At 41.7% G+C, this 21,854-nt stretch overlaps 1 protein-coding gene across 6 annotated transcripts; it reads right to left on the bottom strand.

Annotated features, from left to right (window-relative positions):
* Positions 1-3: 3 nt before the first annotated feature.
* Positions 4-21,197, bottom strand: atg16l2 (ATG16 autophagy related 16-like 2 (S. cerevisiae)). 6 transcript variants are annotated; one of them, XM_029255612.1, is made up of 19 exons: positions 20,745-21,197; positions 19,958-20,027; positions 18,495-18,585; positions 17,980-18,053; positions 17,451-17,702; positions 16,895-16,960; positions 16,462-16,551; positions 15,040-15,093; positions 14,658-14,763; positions 13,605-13,710; positions 12,929-12,999; positions 12,446-12,517; positions 11,983-12,103; positions 11,267-11,372; positions 7,505-7,654; positions 5,823-5,870; positions 4,730-4,831; positions 3,847-4,000; positions 4-69 (listed from the first exon to the last, which is right to left on the bottom strand). In XM_029255612.1, the coding sequence occupies exons 1-18, from the start codon at positions 20,878-20,880 to the stop codon at positions 3,859-3,861; spliced, it is 1,857 nt and encodes a 618-aa protein (XP_029111445.1). In that variant the 5' UTR covers positions 20,881-21,197; the 3' UTR covers positions 4-69; positions 3,847-3,858. The 6 variants fall into 6 exon arrangements, with proteins under 6 accessions (XP_029111445.1, XP_029111444.1, XP_029111443.1 ...); XM_029255611.1 differs by lacking the exon at positions 4-69 and adding an exon at positions 2,489-2,741; XM_029255610.1 differs by lacking the exon at positions 4-69 and having other exon boundaries at positions 2,489-4,000.
* Between the last annotated feature and the right edge of the window lie 657 nt (positions 21,198-21,854).

The raw sequence follows: 21,854 nt of genomic DNA, 5'->3' as shown, positions 1-21,854 counted from the left end.
GCTCGGAGGCCAAATTGTTCCGTTTATCTTGAAAGCACGGGAGAAAACCTCAAAGGGGAGGTAAGCATCCTGGGGATGAGAAAGGCCGGAGATCCCTCTTAATAGGAACCTTTCATCGGAGTTCTGTTCCAAGCACTGCCTCCCTCCCTGGCTGCGTTTCTCTCTCGCTCTCCTCCCCTCTCTCCCACTGCTTCCTCTCTCTCCCTCACGCTTTCTCGCTCACTCAATCTGTGCAAGTGTGTGCATGCAGGGATGAATATGAAAGCATCCCCCTCGCAGGAGCTGGAAGCCCAAGCCTTGTTTAGCCTCCAGCTTAATGATGTTCCTGAGTGGAAGGGCAAGGGGGGGAGAAAAAGACATATCCACCAGACAAGCTTGATATTTCACACCTCAGTAGTGCTAAGAACTATTCAAATCAGTTCTCTTCATTAGCAGAATTTAATAATAATGCATGTACTCTCCATGCATGCTTAAAACTTGTATGTGGCTCAATGCAGAGAAAAATGGTGGTAAGGAAAACAGGGGCATCAATACACTTGTGTCATTAAGATGACAGCCAGTCGTTCCACAAGGCTGGGGTAAAGGAGTTTTAAGCATCTAATTTCTGCCATGATCGTAGCCTGAAAGCATTCTATTGTAGAGCAGCTGTCTTTCTGTGGGCTTCTCCCTTTAAGCAATGCTTGATTAAGGATCTCATTTTGTATTATCTATGCATGAAAGTATGCTTTTTGGCCAGGATTTCCGGACAAAAATAATGGCAAAGCATGTGGTATGGAATTCTTTAGCTAGATAAAGTCCATTAACAATTTTCTACCTTAATATACAAGAAACCAGATAATTAACAATCAAATCAATAGTTCTGGCAGTCAGTCAGTTCATTCAGCACCATTAGTGTCAGTTCATTAGTGCCGTTTCCGTTCTTCGGCTAGCAGCTTTTTGTTTTTGTGTCCCATTTCCCCTCCTGTTTCCCATCATCCCACATCCTTGCCCTGCTCAATTTTTGCCATTAGGACAAAACGTTACAGTTTCCACTGCCATCTACTGTGGATGGTTTTCAACAGATAAATATTTAAAGATGTGAACCCATAAATTACTGCTGCTGCTATACAGGCAGGATGTTACAAAAGAACAGAAAAGGTTCGAACAGCGAAGGAAAGACACCCATTTCTCATGCCGAGTGGTGTATGTGCCTTACCAACCTACCAACATATTCTGAGAGACCGAAAAATTCACATATACTTCAATAAATTCAGTAAAGATCAATGAACTTTTTGCTCATCTTCACCTGAACTGATTGGAACACCTGACTCACTGAGCACTGACTCATACCTGACTCCCTCTTTTCAAGATCTCATTAATGCAGAGATTCACATACTTTCCCATCAATGGCCTTCATTGTTTAAACCATTTTTTGAAAAAAAAAAAAAAAAATATACAGAAATGTAAAATGTTGCATTTTAAGTCTCTATTCCTGTGAGCAGGATGAAGAAGAGATGACAATTTAAGAGACGATCGTGCAAAAAATCCAGATAATTCAAAAGGGCTCATCCACTTTTTTTCACAGCTGTCTGTCTATGACTGTCCTAGATGATGTAAGTGAATTAAAACACTGTATTTAAACAAAAAAACAGAAAAACGAAACTGACACAAAAGGCTTTATTTCTTTACAAAATATGTATTTCCATGGAAAAAAAATTAAAGCAAAATGATTTACAAAGGCACTTCCTTCAGATGTAATCTGAACATTTTATAAATTTCCGAAAAGAAGGGAAGTTTTCTTTGACAAAATGAAGCCAGAGTAAACAATCCAGTATCAGCAAAGGTAATTTTACTAAAATAAAAGTAGGAAAACAACCCGCATTTTCTCTGCTAAACAGTTTTACATGGAATAACAGCCGAAAAATCTTCTAATGCAATAAGTGCACTAAATTATAAAAGATATTAACAGCATTCATCTCGAATCTGCCACAATAACAAAGGAAAGCCTACATATAGTCTCTTTCAATTTGGGCCCTTTTATGAACTGAGAGAACGAAAAGAGGAAAGAAGTTGTTTACTTATAACAGAACGGTAACATTAAAATAAGACTGCATTCATTCAGAACATACTTTTCACGACCCACTTGCAGTTCTACCATCCAAAAGTCATGCTTAAAAATATTTATTTTCCAGATTTAGGCAATTGTTCTTCATCAGTACTAAACACTATCACTTCACAAGTAGTTAGAAGCTGAAAAATTGTATTATGTACAGGACTCAGAGCTAATAATATTTATTAATGCTTATCAGCATAAAATACTATAAAATATAAAACATAAGAGAAATTCATGAAAATTACATAAAAGGTAAAGCACATTGGAAGGACTTCCACTGTCTCAAACCTTGAGTACAATGGTCACAATTTTAAATGCATTTAGAATTTTTACGGAAAAAAGAATAAGGATCTGTAGTAAAAATGTCTGTTGTGACCATTGATACCAGGTATGGGGGTGTAGTGGTTTAGCAGGGAACGATGTGAAAGTGCATTATACTAACTGGCGAACGGGTGAATGTACCACAGATACATGCAAACCTGAAAGCATGTGCTTCGGGTGCCGAGCTGAAACTGTAAAATCCATCTTGCTAGGTAAACTGTGCCCACAGCAACAGCAAAGAGACTGCTGGCTGCCACCTTGACAAGTGGTGTCCTGGAGCCATTTTAAATACTATGCAGACTTGACTTGTGCTTTTTACCTTTGTGACCTATAGAAAAGCATCAGATTTAATGCTTGAAATACATGCTAAAGAGCTCCACAATTCCAAAACAGGAGGAAAAAAAAAAAAAATCCCTTTTAGAAATTTTAAAATCACAGATCAGCATACAGCATGAAACAGAGTCCCTTTGCTTCTCAGGGTTTTAAAAACCCAGTCAAACTGTTCTAAAAAATTTGCGAAAATTAATAAACAAAAAAAAAAAAAAAAAAAAGTGCTGAAAATAAGAATTGCAACATTCTGTAAATGCCGGCAGCTTCAACAGAGATAGGGTGTCTTACTATCATTATCATTCTTTTCCCTAGATAAAAAGTCCCTTTACAGCATACAGTACATTTTTGGGTCCTGACACTTTTTTCTTTTGAGTTTGAAGGCACAGCTCAGGGCATAAAATTCTCAGTTCTGTTCTATTAAAGAAGGGAATGCATTGTTTTGGTGAACATGTACTTTTTTCCCCTTTAGTTAGCTGCACGTGTTGTGTGGACCATTTATGTATCTTTAAAAAAATTTTGAAAGCCCCACAGAACATGTAGAAATAAAAAATTACAATTACATAGTAATTTAGTTCCCTTTAAACTAATTATGTTGTGTATTTTGGTCAGTCAGTTTACAGAAGCTAAACTTCACTTGGTCGTTTTCTTCAAATGTCAAAGAAATCAATAATACGTATTAATATTGTTTTACTAGGGTTACTATAGTGCAGTGGAACATGATGCATAACACAAGTATAAACAATACACATACTGTTTAAACTTACAGTAACTTCATGTGCTCCTTTACCTATTCAGGATTTTTCTAACATGCCAGAAATATGGCATTACGTGACCGCTTCATTCCACCTGCAGATCATTTCTCTTTCTGCACGTATGAAAAAAGCAGCTCAGCCTTTTATCAACTGTTAGAAAAGTGTGAGTACGACTATAATATCGGCGGGAAATTTGCTTTCAAGAGCAACCCTTATAAATATATCTCTTTTTTGATACACATTCAAACGTTCAGAAAACGTAGTTACGCAACCTGCTGGTCACCCCATATGCGAAGATGCCAAAAAAAAAAAAAAAAAAAAGCCGGTAGAGGGAAGCATCACAGCACCCACCTGCGAGAACGTCTAGCTGGCCCGCAGCCCTTCTGGGTGAGTAATCTCCGTTGGACCGCGACGGCGGTGACGACGACACATTTTCAGTAGGGGGTCTCTTCGCAGGTCCACAAACGGATCTACCCCGTGAGGCTGGATGATGAAAGACGACCACCTGCGGAGGTTTCAGGTGTGATGCCTTAAAAGTGCGTGGCTCTTTCACACTGCCCGAAGAAGCCCCCGCTGTCAGATGTCGCTCCACAGAACCGCTCTTCGGCTCTTGTCCACGCTCACCACATACTCCCCGGACACCGACCAGGCCACGGCATTGATAGAAGAGCTGCGGGAAGCAGAAACCGGTGCCTCGGTCTGAGCCGTTTCTATCGCGTTCAACTCACAACGCTTCAGCATTTAGACGACATCAGAATTCGTGCTGTGCTCAACAGACGGGACACGCAATTACTTCTTACCCCTTTCGGCCAAACAAAAATTAATTTCAACGTGTTCTTATTTAATGTTAAGCAACACAATGCACTTGGCAGCATGCCAGCGATTCTTACTTGCTAACTAGAGCACAGGATAGAAATGTACAAGGTCCTGTGCTTTCCTTGGGAGCCAAGGCAAAGAGACTGCACAGAATTATAACTACATGAATGGATGCCTGGCTCCCTGCCACACAGAAGGATTCCTACTGAAAAGCACGGAAGCTGGAGAGGAAAGGTGGGGGTGGAACACAACGCAGGAAGCGACAAAGTGCTTAGGGCACAGGAAAGTGGGACCAGGACACACAAGGACAAGACAAGAATACCAAATGGCCAGCCATCACATTAAAGAAGACACGGCAACACACTGACAACCGTCCTTCTCCTGATCCCAAGCGCTTCCTCGCTTAGGGGTGCTGTACCTGTGCTTGTCGGGCAGAGTTGTCTCAAGGTGGCCCGTGTTCACGTTCCAGATATAGACCGCTCCGTCCGCTGATCCAGCCGCCAAATAACTGCCATCGGGGCTAAAGCGCACGGGAGAAAAACAAGAGAACATAAGAATGTTTATTCGCAACCTTTGTGCGATTTATTACACTGAATACTCAGGCCATGGCTCCTAAGTGAGAAACTCAGCACTGCTGAAAATGTAGGAAAAAATACCAGAAAAAGACAGAATTGTAATAATGAACAGTTAAAGGCATTCCATTACATACTGATCCGGACGAGAGCGTATGTACATATACCGTAGAACGCAAAACAATTAACTCTGCCACCTACTGCTGTGACAGCTGCCTAAACTTATTGATCTGAAATTGGCCTAATTTACAGCTAATTTTGCCTCACTCTAAGCAGATCACCTTGCTGATTTGCTGCAGCAGCATCAGGTATGAGATCATCAAAAAAAAAAAAGGACTTAACTCTGGAAACTAATAAGGCAACGTTTATTTGTACGGAAAAGACACGATTTCTTTCTTCGGAAAAGAAATGTCTTTTTCGCACTTGACACATCATTTCTGTTGTAGGATATAATGTAAGAATGCAGCACAAATTACTTTAAGAGTGTAAACAACACACTTTACAGCTGGTGATGCCCACCGGGGTTTTTCACTGATGCTAAAAGCAACTTCAGAATTTCCCAGAAAATTATATAAATAAGCATCACAAAGGAGGCACTTATTGCCAACTGCCATTACCCGCCATGTCTCCAGCTTCCAAAACAACCACTAAAATCTACTTTGTTTAAAATTCCGCTTGGAAGCGTGTGACTTCTGTGAAAAACAAACTCTAAATATGATTTGGAGGTCTGGTTTGATGCCAGCAGATTTCAGCTATTTACTGGAATAACCCACAGAGAGTAATAAGTTCACAATGCTCAACCGCAGGCTATGATAATCACAGAGCACAAGTGCCCTACAGGGAGGAATTATTCTTTCATGTTTCACAGAATGAAACATCCTCTTTCACGCCATCAAATAACTGTGTTCATATTAAATATTATGGCTCATGTTTGCTCACCTGAATATGGCCTTTGTGGTATCACACCCACATTTAAATCCATCAGCCCTAAGAAAGAATAAAGATGGAGAACTTGATTCTAGCGCATGCTGCACCATGTAAACATATAAGCAAGAAAAGAAATTATTGGAAAACAAAGAAAACACGAACCAAGATAAATTGAAATGCCACATCGCAGCCAACTGTATCATACCAAAAAAGGATAGATAAATAAATAAATAAATAAAAACACTTGCCAGATGCAATGATAAAAAGCTTCTACAAAGGTTTCCAAAACGTAATGGCAAATTCACAAACTACTTGCCTCTCCTGCAGAACTTCATTCAAATAACATTTTTTTCCATTTCAAGCTCCCAAGTTGAATAGCAGTGCACCATTAAATTCAAAACTACAACCCACAAAAACCTCCTTCCAATAATCATGTTTGCACACCATCCTGTCTGAGCTTTTAAAAACCCATTATCTTAGTTTACTATGGTTTCTGTAACCTAACAAAAATCTCCTTTAACTCTACCGGTTTATTATTCACTTGTAACTCAGATTAAACTATATATTTTTATGACTAATATAATAATGTATGTGCATGTATATACAATTACATATACGGTACTGGAGGGGGTGCGGTGGCGCAGTGGGTTGGGCCACAGTCCTCCTCTCCAGTGGGTCTGGGGTTCAAGTCCCGCTTGGGGTGCCTTGCGATGGACTGGCGTCCTGTCCTTGGTGTGTTCCCTCCCCCTCCGGCCTTACGCCCTGTGTTACCGGGTAGGCTCCGGTTCCCCGTGACCCCGTATGGGACAAGCGGTTCTGAAAATGTGTGTGTGTGTGTGTATACGGTACTGTGCAAAAGTCTTCGGCGCTTAGATGTTTAGATTTTTCAGAAAAATATTTGTTTTAGACAGTTTTTTAATGTCTTCTGCATTAATGTCAATGGGAAAGAGTATATTTTACATTTCCAAGCATTCCTTTGGCAAAAAGTTACAGTATTACAGTAAGGGTTTTGTACGTCGGTATACACACACACACACACACACACACACACACACGAGTCTGAAACCACTTGTACCGAGCGGGGTCATGGCAAACCGGAGCCTAACCCAGCAACACAGGGCACCCAGGACGGGACACCAGTCTGCCACAAGGCACCCCAAGCAGGACTTGAACCCCAGGCCCACCAGAGAGTGGGACTCGGCCAAACCCGCTGCGCCAAGGGGTTGTTGACGATGGATGGTTACTAAGCTTTGTAGGAAGTTTATTAATAAAGAACATTATTTGTGGAAGCATTCTCACTTAACAGCTTTTTTCCCCCAAGTGCCTAAAACTTTTGCACAGTACTGTACATTTTACACATATGGTTTCCTTTACTCTTTCTAAAGCTATGTAAAGTTGTAAAAAACAGGTTTACATGAGAGACAATACAAAATATTCACCTGAAAAGCTACTTATTACTTGAAAACCTGTAATGACTTTATTAGTACAAGTCATACAGTTCAGAAAGTTTTACTTATTAGGCTTACTAGTCTTGGAGCTCTATAAACGAATTCCAAACCTGTCCGAGACATGACAGCAGAGTGATGCCTACACTTTGCTCTACAGCTGTACTGTTATAACCACAAGCATGAACTCCATTCACACAAGGGGGGAGAAACTGGGGTCCTCCTGGACAAAGCCCACAGTGAGACTACCTGAAAGATCTTCTGGAATTGCTCATCCTCAGGTCCACCACCTGCAGGCTCTCATCCCTAGAACAGCTTAGCAGCTGTCTGTGGTCGGGGCAGAGGTCCATCGATGTCACCCTGCCCTGCAGGGGGATCTCCTGCGTGCAGCTGGCTGCCCTGGACAGCAGAGCACATGAGCACATTTTGAGGTTACATGTCAGCACTGTGCGTGCGTTTGTGTGTTTGCATGTATACATGCGTCTCTGTTTGCATGTATACACGCGTCTCTGAGCCCGCACGTGTTTCCATCTCGTGTCGGAGGAAAAACCGTCCTGTTCATATGTATTACAATGCATGTATTACAATGGCTTCAAAAACTTAGAAATCCATCAAGACAAATTAAGGCATCAAAGCCATGTAAAATCAAACAAGGGTCACACAGACTGCAGACATTTATCTTTGTCCATGGGAAGGTACAAAGTAAAAATTAATTATAAATAAAGACTACGTATCAGCTTAATGAATGGAAAAAAACTGTTACAATAAAAAAGAAAAATGCCCACATTTCTGAATCTCATAACAGAGAAACCCTATTAAGCCAGACGTGGGGACATAATTATGTAGATCCAGCTGTTGCTAGGCAACAACAGAACGTAGGGACTTACCAGGATAAAACCTGGGATTGCTACTGAACAAATAATGAGGTGTTTGAACCCCAAAATTAAATTCCCTTGTAAATAAAGGAGTTACCTTCCTTTGCTTACGATGCCTTACTATTGAGAGAACGTATGCGTACAAATCAACCCTCTAAAAAAATTGAATATCATTTGAAAGACATTCCAGTGACGATCAGTAGCACAATTCTGTGGGCAAAAAATGTAAATGACTTCAAGTCTTGCTATAGAGCTCATACATATCCAAAGTCTGGAATACACCACATGGTCTTTTTTAACCCTTTCAGTCCATTATGGTTTATAAAGAATTAAAGAAGCACATTTTAGCATTGTAACACATCAAAAGCAAAGACTACTAAAAGTAGACAAAGAACAAGCACAAGGGCCTTGACAGTGAAATGTGCCAGCTGTAGGTACCAGAATGGGTCATGGAAATGGGTATGAGGTTCCCTCGGCAGTGACATCAGAGATGACGCACACAGCATGCTTCTGTAGCACCACTTTCAAAATGACCATAAATCAATGGAAGAGTCGTGCTAAACCCCGTCCCCCCCCATTCCAGTCGACCACATAAGCCCCTTAAGTGATTATTTTAATGCTCTCTCACCTGAGGACAAAAGGCTGGAAGCAAATAAGAGGATAACCTCAATAGAAAATTTTATAGACTAGGCCTTTAATTTTAATAAGCTCCTGGTGAAAGTTTAGGCTTTATTTAGCTGGTGAAATTATTTTTACAACAAAACGACTCCGGAGCTCTTCCATGGAAACACCTTGCATGAACCCAAAGACGACCAGATTGCTTAATTTCTGCAATTGTCCACGTGTTACCTCGGTCTCCAGTGAACGAGAGTCCTCGAATGGCTGGACTAGAACCGCAGAGAGCCTCCACAGCAAAGACTTTCACTGGGACTTCTCACTTAGCTCATCCTTCCGTCTGCCAGGAGTACCTGCTTCTGATACTCCACTGTACTATTCAAGTAAGGCTGAACATCAGGGCTCAGGGACCTAGGACTGCATTATTATATACCCAGCGTCAAATGGACCACCTATAAATACACCTATAGGGCCATCTGGCAGTGTACTGCTTGCAGTTTCTGCCTTTGGACTCAAAGGCTGCAGGTTCGAATCCCAACCCCAGCTATAGTACCCTTGAGCAAGGTACTTACTCCAGAAAAATTACCCAGCTGTACAAACAGGTAAATGGATGTAAGGAGTTCAACACTGTAAGCTGCTTTGCAGAAAAGTGTCAGATAAATTAATAAACGGAATCACTCAATGAACAGTGATACATCTATTAAATAAATGTATGTCTCATGGTGTGAAATGTTACAACCTAATGACTGGTACGTTTACATTTATAATGATCGGGGCAGCTAGAACATTTTGATTTCTTTCCTGTAGTATGAAATAACATCTTTAATTAATACAACTGTATCACACTCCCCACCTGCCCCCATTCTGCACACAGCCACAAATCAGCACATAGATCTTGGACACATAACAGCTTGCTCATAGCCAATGCCTAAGTGGAGACCAATACACACACATTCTGAGTGTCAGACAGTCACACACAAGCACTAATAAACATTTCCCCACACACACACACACACACACACACACACACACACACACACACACACACACACACACACACACACACACACAAGTGCACCGGAGCTACCCTACACAGAACGCCTTTTGACTTACAATTAAACTTACTCTGCAACTGCTCTTCTGATGACACAGAGACTACCACCTACTAGGGTAAGTACCTTGCTCAAGGGTGCTACAGTCATAGGCGGGATTTCAACCTGCAACCTTAGAGTCCAAAGGCAGAAGCTGTAACAATCACAAACTTGCCTTGCAAAGTTAATTTCACAAGCTATTAGTTTAAAAATCTAACTGAAATTTTAAACTCATTTTTGTTTTGATGTTATTCAAATGCAATCAAAAGCACCACTATACTTTATTATCACTATGTTGTGCTTCCAGCCCACACCTTACTCACCCAAGGTGACTTACACTGCTAGATACACTACTTACACTGGGTCACTCATCCATACATCAGTGGAACACATTCTGCCACTCATACACTATGGGTGAACCTGAACAGCATGTGTTTGGAGTGTGGGAGAAAACCAGAGCGCTCGGAGGAAACCCACAGAGACGCGGGGAGAACATGCAAATTCCACACACACTGAGCAGGGATCAAACCCACATCCTCTCGTACCACCCAGATGCTGTGAGACAGCAGCGCAACTCACTGTGCCACCATGCCACCCACATTATAACAACATGATATCAGAGCCTTGGTGTTTGTGTAAACCATTATTACCTGTTTTCACAATTTAATGATTGATAGATTTTATTACTTAAAAATCCTGGTTTCAGTGATTACATGATGTCTGATATTGGTCCTTCTGGAACTAATTTCTATGAATACAGCAGGCAACACATTCAAGGCACATAACTTCTTCCGCACAGCTGAATGTGTTATTGTCACGTTGTGTTCACGTCGAGCTGATTGTGGACCAAAACAATTCCACTAGAGTGGCAGCCTCCCGCCATTAGTTTAGGAAATAATCAGCATAAAAAAAAAAAGATAATGAACAAATGCACTTGCTGTCTGTGAAATGACTCTTGAAAAACACTGACAGCCTGGATAATACGGATGTCAGGGTGTCCCCTTTGTTGCTGTCTGTGGCAATCATCCGAAAGCACAGCCATGCTTCCCTTCCAGCTAACTGAGCAGCAGAGACTGGCTGAAGAGCAATGTCAGTAAGAGCCGTCATTACATTCAGAGGCTTTCTTTCCTGACATTGATGAGATCGGTTGGATGTGAGATTTGTGTACTAAGCTCCTTCCAATTAATTATCCATTTTTACAGGGGAGTAAATTCTACTGGAGTTGTTCAAGGTAAGTAACTCGATCAAGGGTACTACAGCAGTAGAGGGGACTCCAACCCAGATGCTTGGATAGCATTCCAATAGCCCTAACCACTATGTTACCTGCTGCATGTAGTGTTTTTAAAGCATCACACAACTTTTACTGATTATATAGGTGCAAAAGAAGATCAAGGCATGTCCAAAATGCTCTCATCAACTGCTTTCCTTACCGGCTGTCCCAGAAGCGGATTTTTCTGTCATAGTGTCCGCTGATGATGAAGTATTCGGAGCACACAACATCACTGCAGTAAGAGAATACTTCAATAGTCTGTATGCCTTTGGGGAGAAAAGAAAGACAAACATAAAACATCATTGCTTCTGCAAAACTTGAATTCAACCCGAGATGCCAGCCTATTTCCGCCAGCTTTAGATGATGGAATATCCAATGTACGATTGAAACTTTTCAGGTTAGTAATGAGCCTATATTCAGTCTAAAGCGATTTATTAACATCACACTTATTCACTTCGCTGACACTTTGCTCCACATCGACTTACACTGTCAAACCACCTACTATTTACCCAATCATACAGCTGAGTACTTCTACTGAAGCAATTCAGGGCATGTACCTTGCTCAAGGGTACTATAGCAGTAGATAAGATGTGAACCTCTGACCTTCTGATCTGAAGGCAACAGCTCTAAAGAGAGGACATGACTCGTTTCCTTAAGTTTAAAAAAAAAAAAAAAAAAAAAAAAAAAAAAACTTTCCAGAGCCCTAGGAGCCACAAGTCCTACTTGCAGACACTGAAGTACCTCCTTGAAAACAAAAAAACGTGCCAGAAATGAGAACTGCAGTGTCAACATCTTTTCCACTGCAAGCTAACGAGGGAGGCAAGGAGACGTTCATCTCTCATTCGTCCTTTTCAGATCACAGAGAAGGCGACTCACAAGCTGCCCGATGTAGGTCCCAGACTTTGACCGTCCTGTCCGCACTTCCGGTGACCACCTGGCGCAGGCTGCACTTAAACTTGGCCGCTGTCACTTTTCGCGAATGGCCAGTCAGGGTGAACTGGAAAACACGGATAAGGTGTTCAAAGGGTGGACAAAAAGCCTGAGTGCAAAACACAGTACTTTAAATGTATTCCACTCCTATTACATCTTTCTCTGCATAATCCTAATTAAAAATTTTCTGTAAATAGTTTAGAATAGCAGATGAAATCTTTGACTTTTTCTGCGCTAAATCAAACAACAGCTATGGATAAAGGTATTAGGGTTATAAGGTTTGTTCTTGTTAATTGCTGCAACTCATTCCTTGGGCTTAAAACTAAACACTGTTCCTTTAGTAAAATGACCCTCAGTTCAATAAACAACTATAATAGACCGTGCAGGTTTTTTTTCTTTTTTTTATTACCTTGGGTCTACTGTCATCCAGTCTCCAAAAAAGAGCAGATTTGTCATATGACGCAGCAAGAAGCTTGGTGCCCTGAGTGAACAGTGTGCAAATGATACCAAATTACTACATCATCATTTCTAAAATAGATAAAGCAAAAATATTACGCACATCTGGAAAAACTACTGAACATTTCAGGTTTTAGGAACTTATGCCCTGGATGGCCTCAGATAGCTTAGCTGTGCTTTCTGCCTGAAACGCTTGATGTACGTAAATATTCTCAGAACTAACACAAGTAAGTACCTTTGTTGGAGGCTGCTAGTTGTTAACAGACAGATAAAAGATGTTGAATTATTTCAGAGCCAATATCACGAGTGACAGCGTATTTAGCGCCTTTACAGAGTGATCAAAAATACTTCAGGGAAATCAACACCAAAAAGTATGAATCATTTTCAATATATATACTTGGTAGGCGGAAATCTTTGTAAAAAGGAAGTTACTTACAGTTGGGTCAAATTCAATACTGGTTATCCCCTCATTACTACCATCTAATATGCCCCTGTTCTGCAACATGCCTGTGACAAAAAAGTATGCACTACATTATTAAAAATTAAAATCGTTCAAAATAGCCCTAGGTCACTTCATCACCATATTTTTTTACAGCCTATGCTGTTGCACATATTCTGCAGGCCATAAAATTCACACATATTTAACACTTTATACAGTAACAAAGTCTTGGTTTGAGAGAAAAATGTAATAAAATACAATGAATGAAACTAGAAACAACCACATGAACGTAATTGCCCACTATCTGCTGAATTATATTGCCATCTGCTGGACATTGATATGATATTAGACATAATTCACATTCATTTACTTAGCTGTAGCTTTTCTCAAAGCAACTTACAATTATTTACCCATTTATACAGATGGGCAATTTTATTAGAGCAATTTATGGTAAGTACCTTATCTAAGGGTACTACAACTGGAGGTGGGATTTGAAGCTGCAACCTTTGGATCCAAAGGCAGTAGCTGTAACTACCATGCTAACAGCTGCCTCCTGATGTATGATATGATGTGATATGATATATAATACAATACAATACAATACAATTATTACCTGTAGGGGAATTCACATGCTCAGCAGAAACATAATGTAGGCATACTGGCATTACAGTACCTGCACTGATATCCCAAAGTTTGATAACTCTGTCTGTGCCCCCGGTAGCCAGCAAATTGGAAATGGAGCTGAATCGCACTGCATTAATACTCAGTTCATGTGCATCCTAGAGTAAAATAAAAGTGAAAACAGAAAAATTATATATATATATATATATATATATATATATATATACACACACACACACAAGTTCCCCATTTAATCAATACTATACTAAACAATGATCAGAAATGAATGGGTAAATGCAGTGGGATTACTCAAAATTTTAATTTCAAAGCAACAACTTCAGATTGCAAGGAAAACTTTCAACAGTGAAATTCACATATTCCATTTGGCTTTTCACTTCCAGTTCTATTAAAGTATTTGAACAATTTTATAAGAACACATCCAATTAGATTTAAAACAGAGCACTGAATTGATCACATTAGTGGAATTTCATATATATTTAGACAGCGGATTTCTCTGCAATTCACTCCTTTTATTGTCCTCAGAAAACTTTGTTGTACAGGAACAAGGTTCCTCCTGCCATTAATCTAGAGAAGCAAAGCATCTGCTTTTGAGCCTGAATCAGGACAGCCTAAATTGAGGCTCATCTAGGAGAGAACACCTCGGTTCCCAGTGATGTGTGTGACCCGTTAAAAGGGTAATCTCTGCTAGCAAGATGAGCTGAGTCCAAGCTTTGTTTGGGGAGACACAGAGATGGCATTCTGCCTGACAGGAACAGCCCCAAGTCCTGGTAATAAGTCTGATGCTACTGTGCATCTCCTTTAAATGGCATCTTTTGAAGAAAACATGCTAAGAATGAATGGCTTGTTATTTCCCAGTATCTTTTGTAATTACTGTGCACCAACAGAGCTCCTTATGAGCGCTAGTTGTCTTTTCTGTAAATACATCTTCTGTCTGCCACACAGAGGTGTGAGTTTTAACACCTCGGTGAGTCACAAATGCTTCATACAAGCTCTGGTGGAACAGAAAGAGCACAATACATCCACACGGTATTGGCGGACTGGATGGAAATTTGTCCACAGGCACAGGGCATTGTGGGTGACTTACCAGGACGTGAATGGCTCTACACGGGATTCTAGCAGCCAGGCAGACCCTAAGAGGTGCATAGAGGTCCTCTTCCAGGCTGCACAATGAGTTACCACGCCTCTTCCTGCTGGAGGAAGATGGGAAAGAGCATTAGGCACGGTACAGCCAACTTGTCTTTTTCCTGGAGCATATGGTTTGTAGCAAAGTGTCAGCGTTACTTGTAAGGATGACGAGAACAACAAAAAACATTTCCTAAGAATAATCCGCTGGTGGGCATGGACGCTGAGAAGTCACCAGAACAGAGCCTGACAGCGATTCAGCAACAGACCAAAATGCTGGATGTTTGCATATAGATGAGGCTTAAAAAAAATCTGAAAACATAAATTTCATAAAAACCGCTTACTCAAAGAAATCTTTAAAAGAATCAAAAATCCTGGGTGGAGCTGCTGAGGCTGACCTGGAAAAAAAAAACATCAGAAAACACGATCACCTCAAATGTCTTCATAATAACGCTGGCCCTTCAATTTAAAAAACAACCTGGACTGGAAGCCTGTTGGCAACTCCATTTATTTGTAGCTCTGGCAGCAGAATCAGTAAAAGTCACTCAATACAGACTTACCTCTATTCGTTCATTGATGATGTCGTGTAAAAACCAAAAACCTGCAGCTACTACTAAAAAGTACAGTGTAAAACCCATCTGTCCATTATCAATAACTGGTTATCCAATGCAAGGTCCTGTTGGTCTAAAGCCCTTCCCAGAAGCATGGGGTGTGAAGCAGTGTACACCCCAAACTGGACAGGATCCAGTACATAGGAGTTTGACATGTTTATTATTAAACAAACTCCATGAAAATTCATCTGCACTACCTTTCATTCAATGCAAATTGCTGCCCAGTTGCTCCCATAAATGTGCTACTGTATGTTTGGCAGCATCAGGCCACTTTCAGCTTTATATCAATAACAGCTTAATAATACAGATGGAACACAATATATTTACAGGTGAGGTTATGTAGAATTTTTGGACATAGTCCCAATTAATGGAAGAAAATCAAAAATTTTTCAGTGTAACATCTAACTCCAGGCAACACTGAAATTACCACACACACACACACACATTTTCAGAACCGCTCGTCCCATACGGGGTCGCGGGGAACCGGAGCCTACCCGGCAACACAGGGCGTAAGGCCGGAGGGGGAGGGGACACACCCAGGACGGGACGCCAGTCCGTCACAAGGCACCCCAAGTGGGACTTGAACCCCAGACCCACTGGAGAGCAGGACCCGGTCCAACCCACTGCGCCACCACGCCCCCCTGAAATTACCATTTAAATCATTTACTTGTAAAATTAACATTTTAAATGGCAAAATAAAAACACCTTCCTTCCATAAATAAAGACGACTAGTGATCGATTCATCCCATAAACATGTGAAAAGATCCTCGTCTTGCCGCTGATCACCGACACAAACAGCAGACGTGAGCTGAAAACACTCGGAGCGAGCTTATTTAAGAGAGCTCCAAACACATTCTCTTCGAGTGAATTTTTCTGGCAACTAACATCTAGACTCAGAAACGCAGATCACTCCGCAACAGACAGAAATGTTAGAAAACGGGGAAGAAATACAATTAAATAAAAGGGACAAAATAGATGGGAAATAAACTGGAAAATATTAAAATCTTAGAAAATTCATAACTCGAGCTTTTATAACACAAGGCTGGTGTACAGACATCAAAAAAATCAGAGACATCCGCCCATCTCCACTTGTATTAGTATCAAACTACATACATGCGATTAACCACTTCTGAGGCTTCATTTACAGATTTCTACCTGAACATTCGGGTTTGGCGTTTCTCAGATTTCTCGTCCACCTCAGGCTTGGGAGACGGCAGGTTGACTGAAGGCATATTACAAGAACCGCTGGAAATGGAGCGCAGATGAACATTACACCACCGTTGCCGATGCTAGCATGTCCTCCATATACACTCTGACACCTTTTTATGTGAATAACTGACTAACAAATAAGTGATCAGAAGTAAAAATGCATCATTTGTGACCATTTCATAAACCTATAAAAATGCCACCCATCAACAGTTCATTTAAATTTACAGTTACATTTATGCATTTGGCAGATGCTTTTCTCATAAGCAAAGTACAGCTTGGTTCTATGCAATTACCCAAAAATTTTCCTTAGAGTCATGACTACCTTGCCCTTTTCTTCATTAAAATGCTGTGGAAGAGTAGAAACACAAGGACATCTTACATGTCAATGTCCACTTTCTCCTTTGCTGCCATCTCCAGCTCCTTCTGAATGTTAGCTTCTCTTGCTCTGTTTAATTAATGACATGATGAGTAATCCAAACGGAAGAAAAAGACCAAGTAACTGACATTTCATTGAGTACCTAAAGAAATATGTCAGGCTCTGAAATGTTCCAGCTGAAACAATGCCACGTAACGTAAATTTTCAGCGATGCAGATACTGCCAACAGCAATCTGAAGAATGTGTGAAACTTCATCACAAACACTCAGTAAAGATCTTTCAGTAAAGTACCTAAATTCATAATCACACCAACTTTTTGCAATCTTGCAAAATCTAAACAACTTAATAAAAGTATGAATCAGGAAAAAAAAAAAAAAAAAAAAAAAAAATCAGTCTTTCTCAATACTTGCAGAAAAAATCTTGACTTCGAGTCCTTAACCCAGATTACTAATATAAAACTGATACCTATAAAGACTTTGTCAGTCTTCCCTGCATTTCTGCGGGAGCCAAGGAGGCAGCGCACAGCACACACTGCCTCTTCTACGGCTACGAGACTCACCGCACCCTCTTCTCATTCCTGGTGTTCATCTTGACGGCTGCCAGCTGTTTCCACCGGATCATGTCCTCCACCAGCTCAGAGCCCCGCACTTTCTCCTCCCGAAATTTCTCATCCATGTCATGGTGCCGCTCCAGCAGGGAGTCGTACTCACGCTTCAGGTGCCAGTTCCCCTGTCGCACCTCCTCTACTTGGGCCTGAAGGCCGCTCACCTCGGCCTCTGCTGCTGCCAGCTGGCTCCTTATCTCACTCATTCTGGGTGCAATGGGAGAAAAGAGGCAAAGACAGGGCAGTGCTCTCCTGCCATGTGGGACCACCTGTCATCACTACCCATCATAGTCAGCTTTAATCATTATTTATCATTTGTTCAGCAAAAAAAAAAAAAACTTGTGGATGAAAGCTGGAATATATTATAATAAACATTTGTGAAGAGTATATTATAGTTGACCTTTTCACCTTTTGTTTTCGGATAAAAGTTGTTCTACCAGGTGCTACCACAGATGAACAGCGAAAGGAAAAAAAAAAAACTCACCTGGCATGCTGCTCTTCAAGAACAGAGCTTTTGATTCTTATCTCCTGCTGAAGCTCTAGCACCTTGTAAGCCAACTGTAAACACAGCGAAAAACAGCACTAAACAAATCCAGGAAGTTTCTACAAGTACATTTCGGACAGATTCACACCGCATCGCATCATTCTTTTAGTTAATTTTTTAAAAAAAAAAAAAAGTACAAGGTAACGCGGTTTTCAACAGCAGGAATGGACAAATAAATACAGTCATGCTAAAGAACGAAGGGTAAAAAGCAGTTCCAAAAATGTGACAAATGAACTACTTTTCTATTTTGGTGAAGAAGAGACTGATGTGGCTTTTCTTTCCTGTGACAGGAAAGTATGCCCAGCGCTGCCACCACAAAACCACATATCTATCATGTGCAGCATAAAGACACCTTTCAAAAATACTGGCTTTGAGTGTAAAATATGCATTTTCATTTAAACACATGCTTTATTTAATTTTTAATAATATTTCATACTTTCTAATGGTTCCCATACCTCTCCACTTGTTTTGTTCAGATTCTTCACTTTGTCTTGATGCTGAGAAACCAGAGATGTCAAGGAATCTTTAGAGGTGCTCAACTGGTGCCTGGAGGCACAAAATGGGTGTTACTGGGTAATGCATAACATCAATAATGGAGGTTAAATCAGATTGCTCTATGAACAAAAAAAAAAAAAAAAAAGCTCCGTGTGTGATATTGAACTTTGCACCACATAGCTACAATAGCACAGTACTATGCTATCACTGGCAATCAGACAAATGCTATGTACTTCAGAAACACACACACAGTCTGAAACCACTCATTCCAAGCGGGGTTAGGGCGAGCTGGAACCTAACCCGGCAACACAGGGCACAAGGCTGGAGAGGGAGTGGACACACCCAGGACAGGAAGCCAGTCCATCACAAGGCACCCCAAGCAGGACTCGAACCCCAGACCTGCTAGAGAGCAGGACCCGGCCAAACCCGCTGCGCCGCTGTGCCCCTCTTATTTCAGAAAGAGCTGGTAGCATAATGATTAGAGCTGCTGCCTTTGGACTCAAAGGGCGCAGATTCAAATCTCAGCTCCGGCTAAAGTGCCCTTGAGCAAGGTACTTACCCTAAATTGCTCCAGTAACATTACCCAGCTGTGTAAATGGGTAAACAACTGCAGGGAGATTAACACTAAGAAGAAAAGGGTTCGCTAAATGAATAAATATATATAAATGAATATCTATAGGGGGGTGCAGTGGGTTGGACCGCAGTCCTGCTTTCCGGTGGGTCTGGGGTTCAAGTCCCGCTTGGGGTGCCTTGCGGCGGACTGGCGTCCCGTCCTGGGTGTGTCCCCTTCCCCCTCTGGCCTTACGCCCTGTGTTGCCGGGTAGGCTCCGGTTCCCTGTGACCCCATAAGGGACAAGCGGTTCTGAAAATGTGTGTGTGTGTGTGTGTGTGTGTGTGTGTGTGTGTGTGTGTGTGTGTGAATATCTATAAATATATATAAACAAATCTTCAGGTCCTGACAAAGAAAAAAAACTGAGAATATATTACAATGACTTTAGTTGTACTCTGAGCACTGAGTCAAAGAATTCTGTTTTCAGTATTTTAAATGTCCACTGTTTCTCTTTTGCTGTAACAGTAGCAAACTACCGCTGTCACCCTTTACACATTTCACATTTACGTTCATTCGTTTAGCAAGGGCTTTTCTCCAAATCAAAGCACTTCTCAGAGAGAAATACAACCGAATGCATTACATCAACAAACAGAGAGATCTTGATGCAGACACATGACTCTAGAGTATGGCGAATTTGTCCAATACCATGGTATACAGTAAACCAGTATACATGAAACGAGCAGCTGCATATATAGGCTTTTCCATCATTTGACCATTTCTTACGGAAAAATTACTGCACACAAAATAATTTAGGTTGAAAGTGTAAAGAGAGTGTTTCCTGCTAGATGATGACTTTACATTTGGCTGGTTTACCTTGCAACTGAGCCCAGCAGACCTTGGGCGATAAACACCTTTTGGTTGGACTTCTCCAACAGCTTAATGTCTGCGGAAGAAGAAGGAAAGAAAAAGGTAAGCGGGCGGCCTGTGAGCTAAAGGCAGAGGAGACGGACACGCTGGGAGGATGATGATAATGATGATGATGATGATGATGATGATGGATGATGATGACTTTTCTCATTTGCACCTCCGTGGGGAACCTGCGAGGGAGATGGAAACCGGCCCAACCAACATCAAGAACATGATGTTCATCCTTTCCACATGTTTTTTTTCCCCACCACAGCACATTTTCCGAGGACTGCAGTACGGCGTGCGATGGTTTTCTCAACTATCACATAGATACAGAAAAAGCCTTCATACATGATGATGATGTGGCTTTTTTCTGTAAGTAAATTTACATTAAATTAATTATTAATTGTATCATGCACTGCGTGAGTTACTGTACACTTCTGTGTGAGCACTTCCTATGTTCGTCGCATCGAGCACAGCATCACACGTGTAGCTGTAAGCAATACGAAATGTAACTGTTAAGCGCTTTATTAAAAGTGCGACGGAAACAAACCGAGCCGTGACGTCATTGTCGCATCACAAGAAAGGTGCGCGCGACGGCTCTTTTGACACGCGCGCTATGTTTTTGCTCAGAAAGAATTGCCCCAACTTGCTGACAGTGCAGTAAAGGGCTTGAAGGAAAGCAAAGGAAGACTGCAGGCTGCTGGCAGCGTGTAGCAGCAGTGAGTGACCGCGCCGCGCTGTGTAAACCTACACGACCGTATGAGGTCCTGGTAGAGGGTCTTCTGCGCCCTGTCCCGGTGCTTCAGCTGCCGGATGATGTGGTGCTTCCATGCATCCGCCGGACTCCCTTTCGCACCGGCCGAGTCAAGCTGCTCACGCGCGGCCATGCTGGGCGACAGAGCCGCGGTGCCCGGCTCCAGCAGCGCGGCCACGATCAGCGCTCTCGCGTCCCGCTGCCGGTCGTGTCCATCGCTTGGCACTCGATCGTTCGCTTCGTGGGCAGCGGAGTTACGCCGGTCAACAATCAACAGGGTCCTCCCAGGAACAACAAACTTGGTCGACCAATCACCGCGGGCTTTGCTTTTTACGTCACTGGCGCTGCGCGAAGCACGCGATGGGAGCCGCCCGTCGTGCCCGCGGCGCCATGTTGGTGGAGCGCCGTCTTCAGCAGCAGGTGGAGAGGAGTCCGCCCTCAACTTTTCGAGCGTGTTAATGCGACTCTTACAACGTCAAAATTGCAGTGTTCTGAAAGTACAGTTGTACACAGCACTCTGTTCAATTCCCGGTTAATGAATTGCCTTTCAGGGAGAATTAAATGAGAAATCATGAGGTTTCTGAACTCATATCCCACACCTTTAGGCTTAATTATCCTTCAACTTTTTTTATATGACATGTCACATCCATGGTCTCCTTGCCAAGTACAGTTTTAAAATTGCACCTCTGTCTCCTAGCAGACAGGTCATTTAATGCACTGCCCCTGGAAAAAGATTGCGGCTTATTTTTATACAGTAGTTCACTTTTGGACATGCCTTTAGACTAACCTGTACAAGGGCGACAGACGGAAGACCACAGAAGATCCCATGTTGTAGTGCCAGTACAGCACTGCAATGCAAAGGAAGTTTACTGTGACTGAGTCATAGAGGAACACAACAAAAGCGGAGAACCACATCTGACCAAGGCATCACTCAGCTCTTGGTACATTTCTTCCAGTTTAGCAGAACATGGTAACATTTGCAATATAAAAACTGTTTTCATGTACAGGATGCAGTCAAGGGGCTGAAGCTGACCAAAGTCATCAGGAAGCCCAGGCCCGTCTTACCACCCTTGGTCAGTCCTTTTTAAAACCCTTCAGGAGCTATTA

The sequence above is a fragment of the Scleropages formosus genome, chromosome 10 (assembly GCF_900964775.1).
Source record: "Scleropages formosus chromosome 10, fSclFor1.1, whole genome shotgun sequence".
In the NCBI taxonomy this organism is placed as follows: domain Eukaryota; kingdom Metazoa; phylum Chordata; class Actinopteri; order Osteoglossiformes; family Osteoglossidae; genus Scleropages; species Scleropages formosus.
The sequence above is the reverse complement of the archived record's forward strand: the minus strand, read 5'-3'. Positions and strand labels throughout refer to the sequence as shown.

Bases quoted from the DNA above. Each gene is read 5' to 3' on its own strand.
- atg16l2 (XM_029255612.1), bottom strand. From the start codon at position 20,880: ATGGCCGCGCGTGAGCAGCTTGACTCGGCCGGTGCGAAAGGGAGTCCG. The intron at 18,054-18,494 runs GTATGGGAACCA...CTGTGTTTACAG, and splicing joins TGAACAAAACAAGTGGAGAG to TTGGCTTACAAGGTGCTAGA. The intron at 13,000-13,604 runs GTACTGTAATGC...TTTTTGTCACAG, and splicing joins ACTTTGGGATATCAGTGCAG to GCATGTTGCAGAACAGGGGC.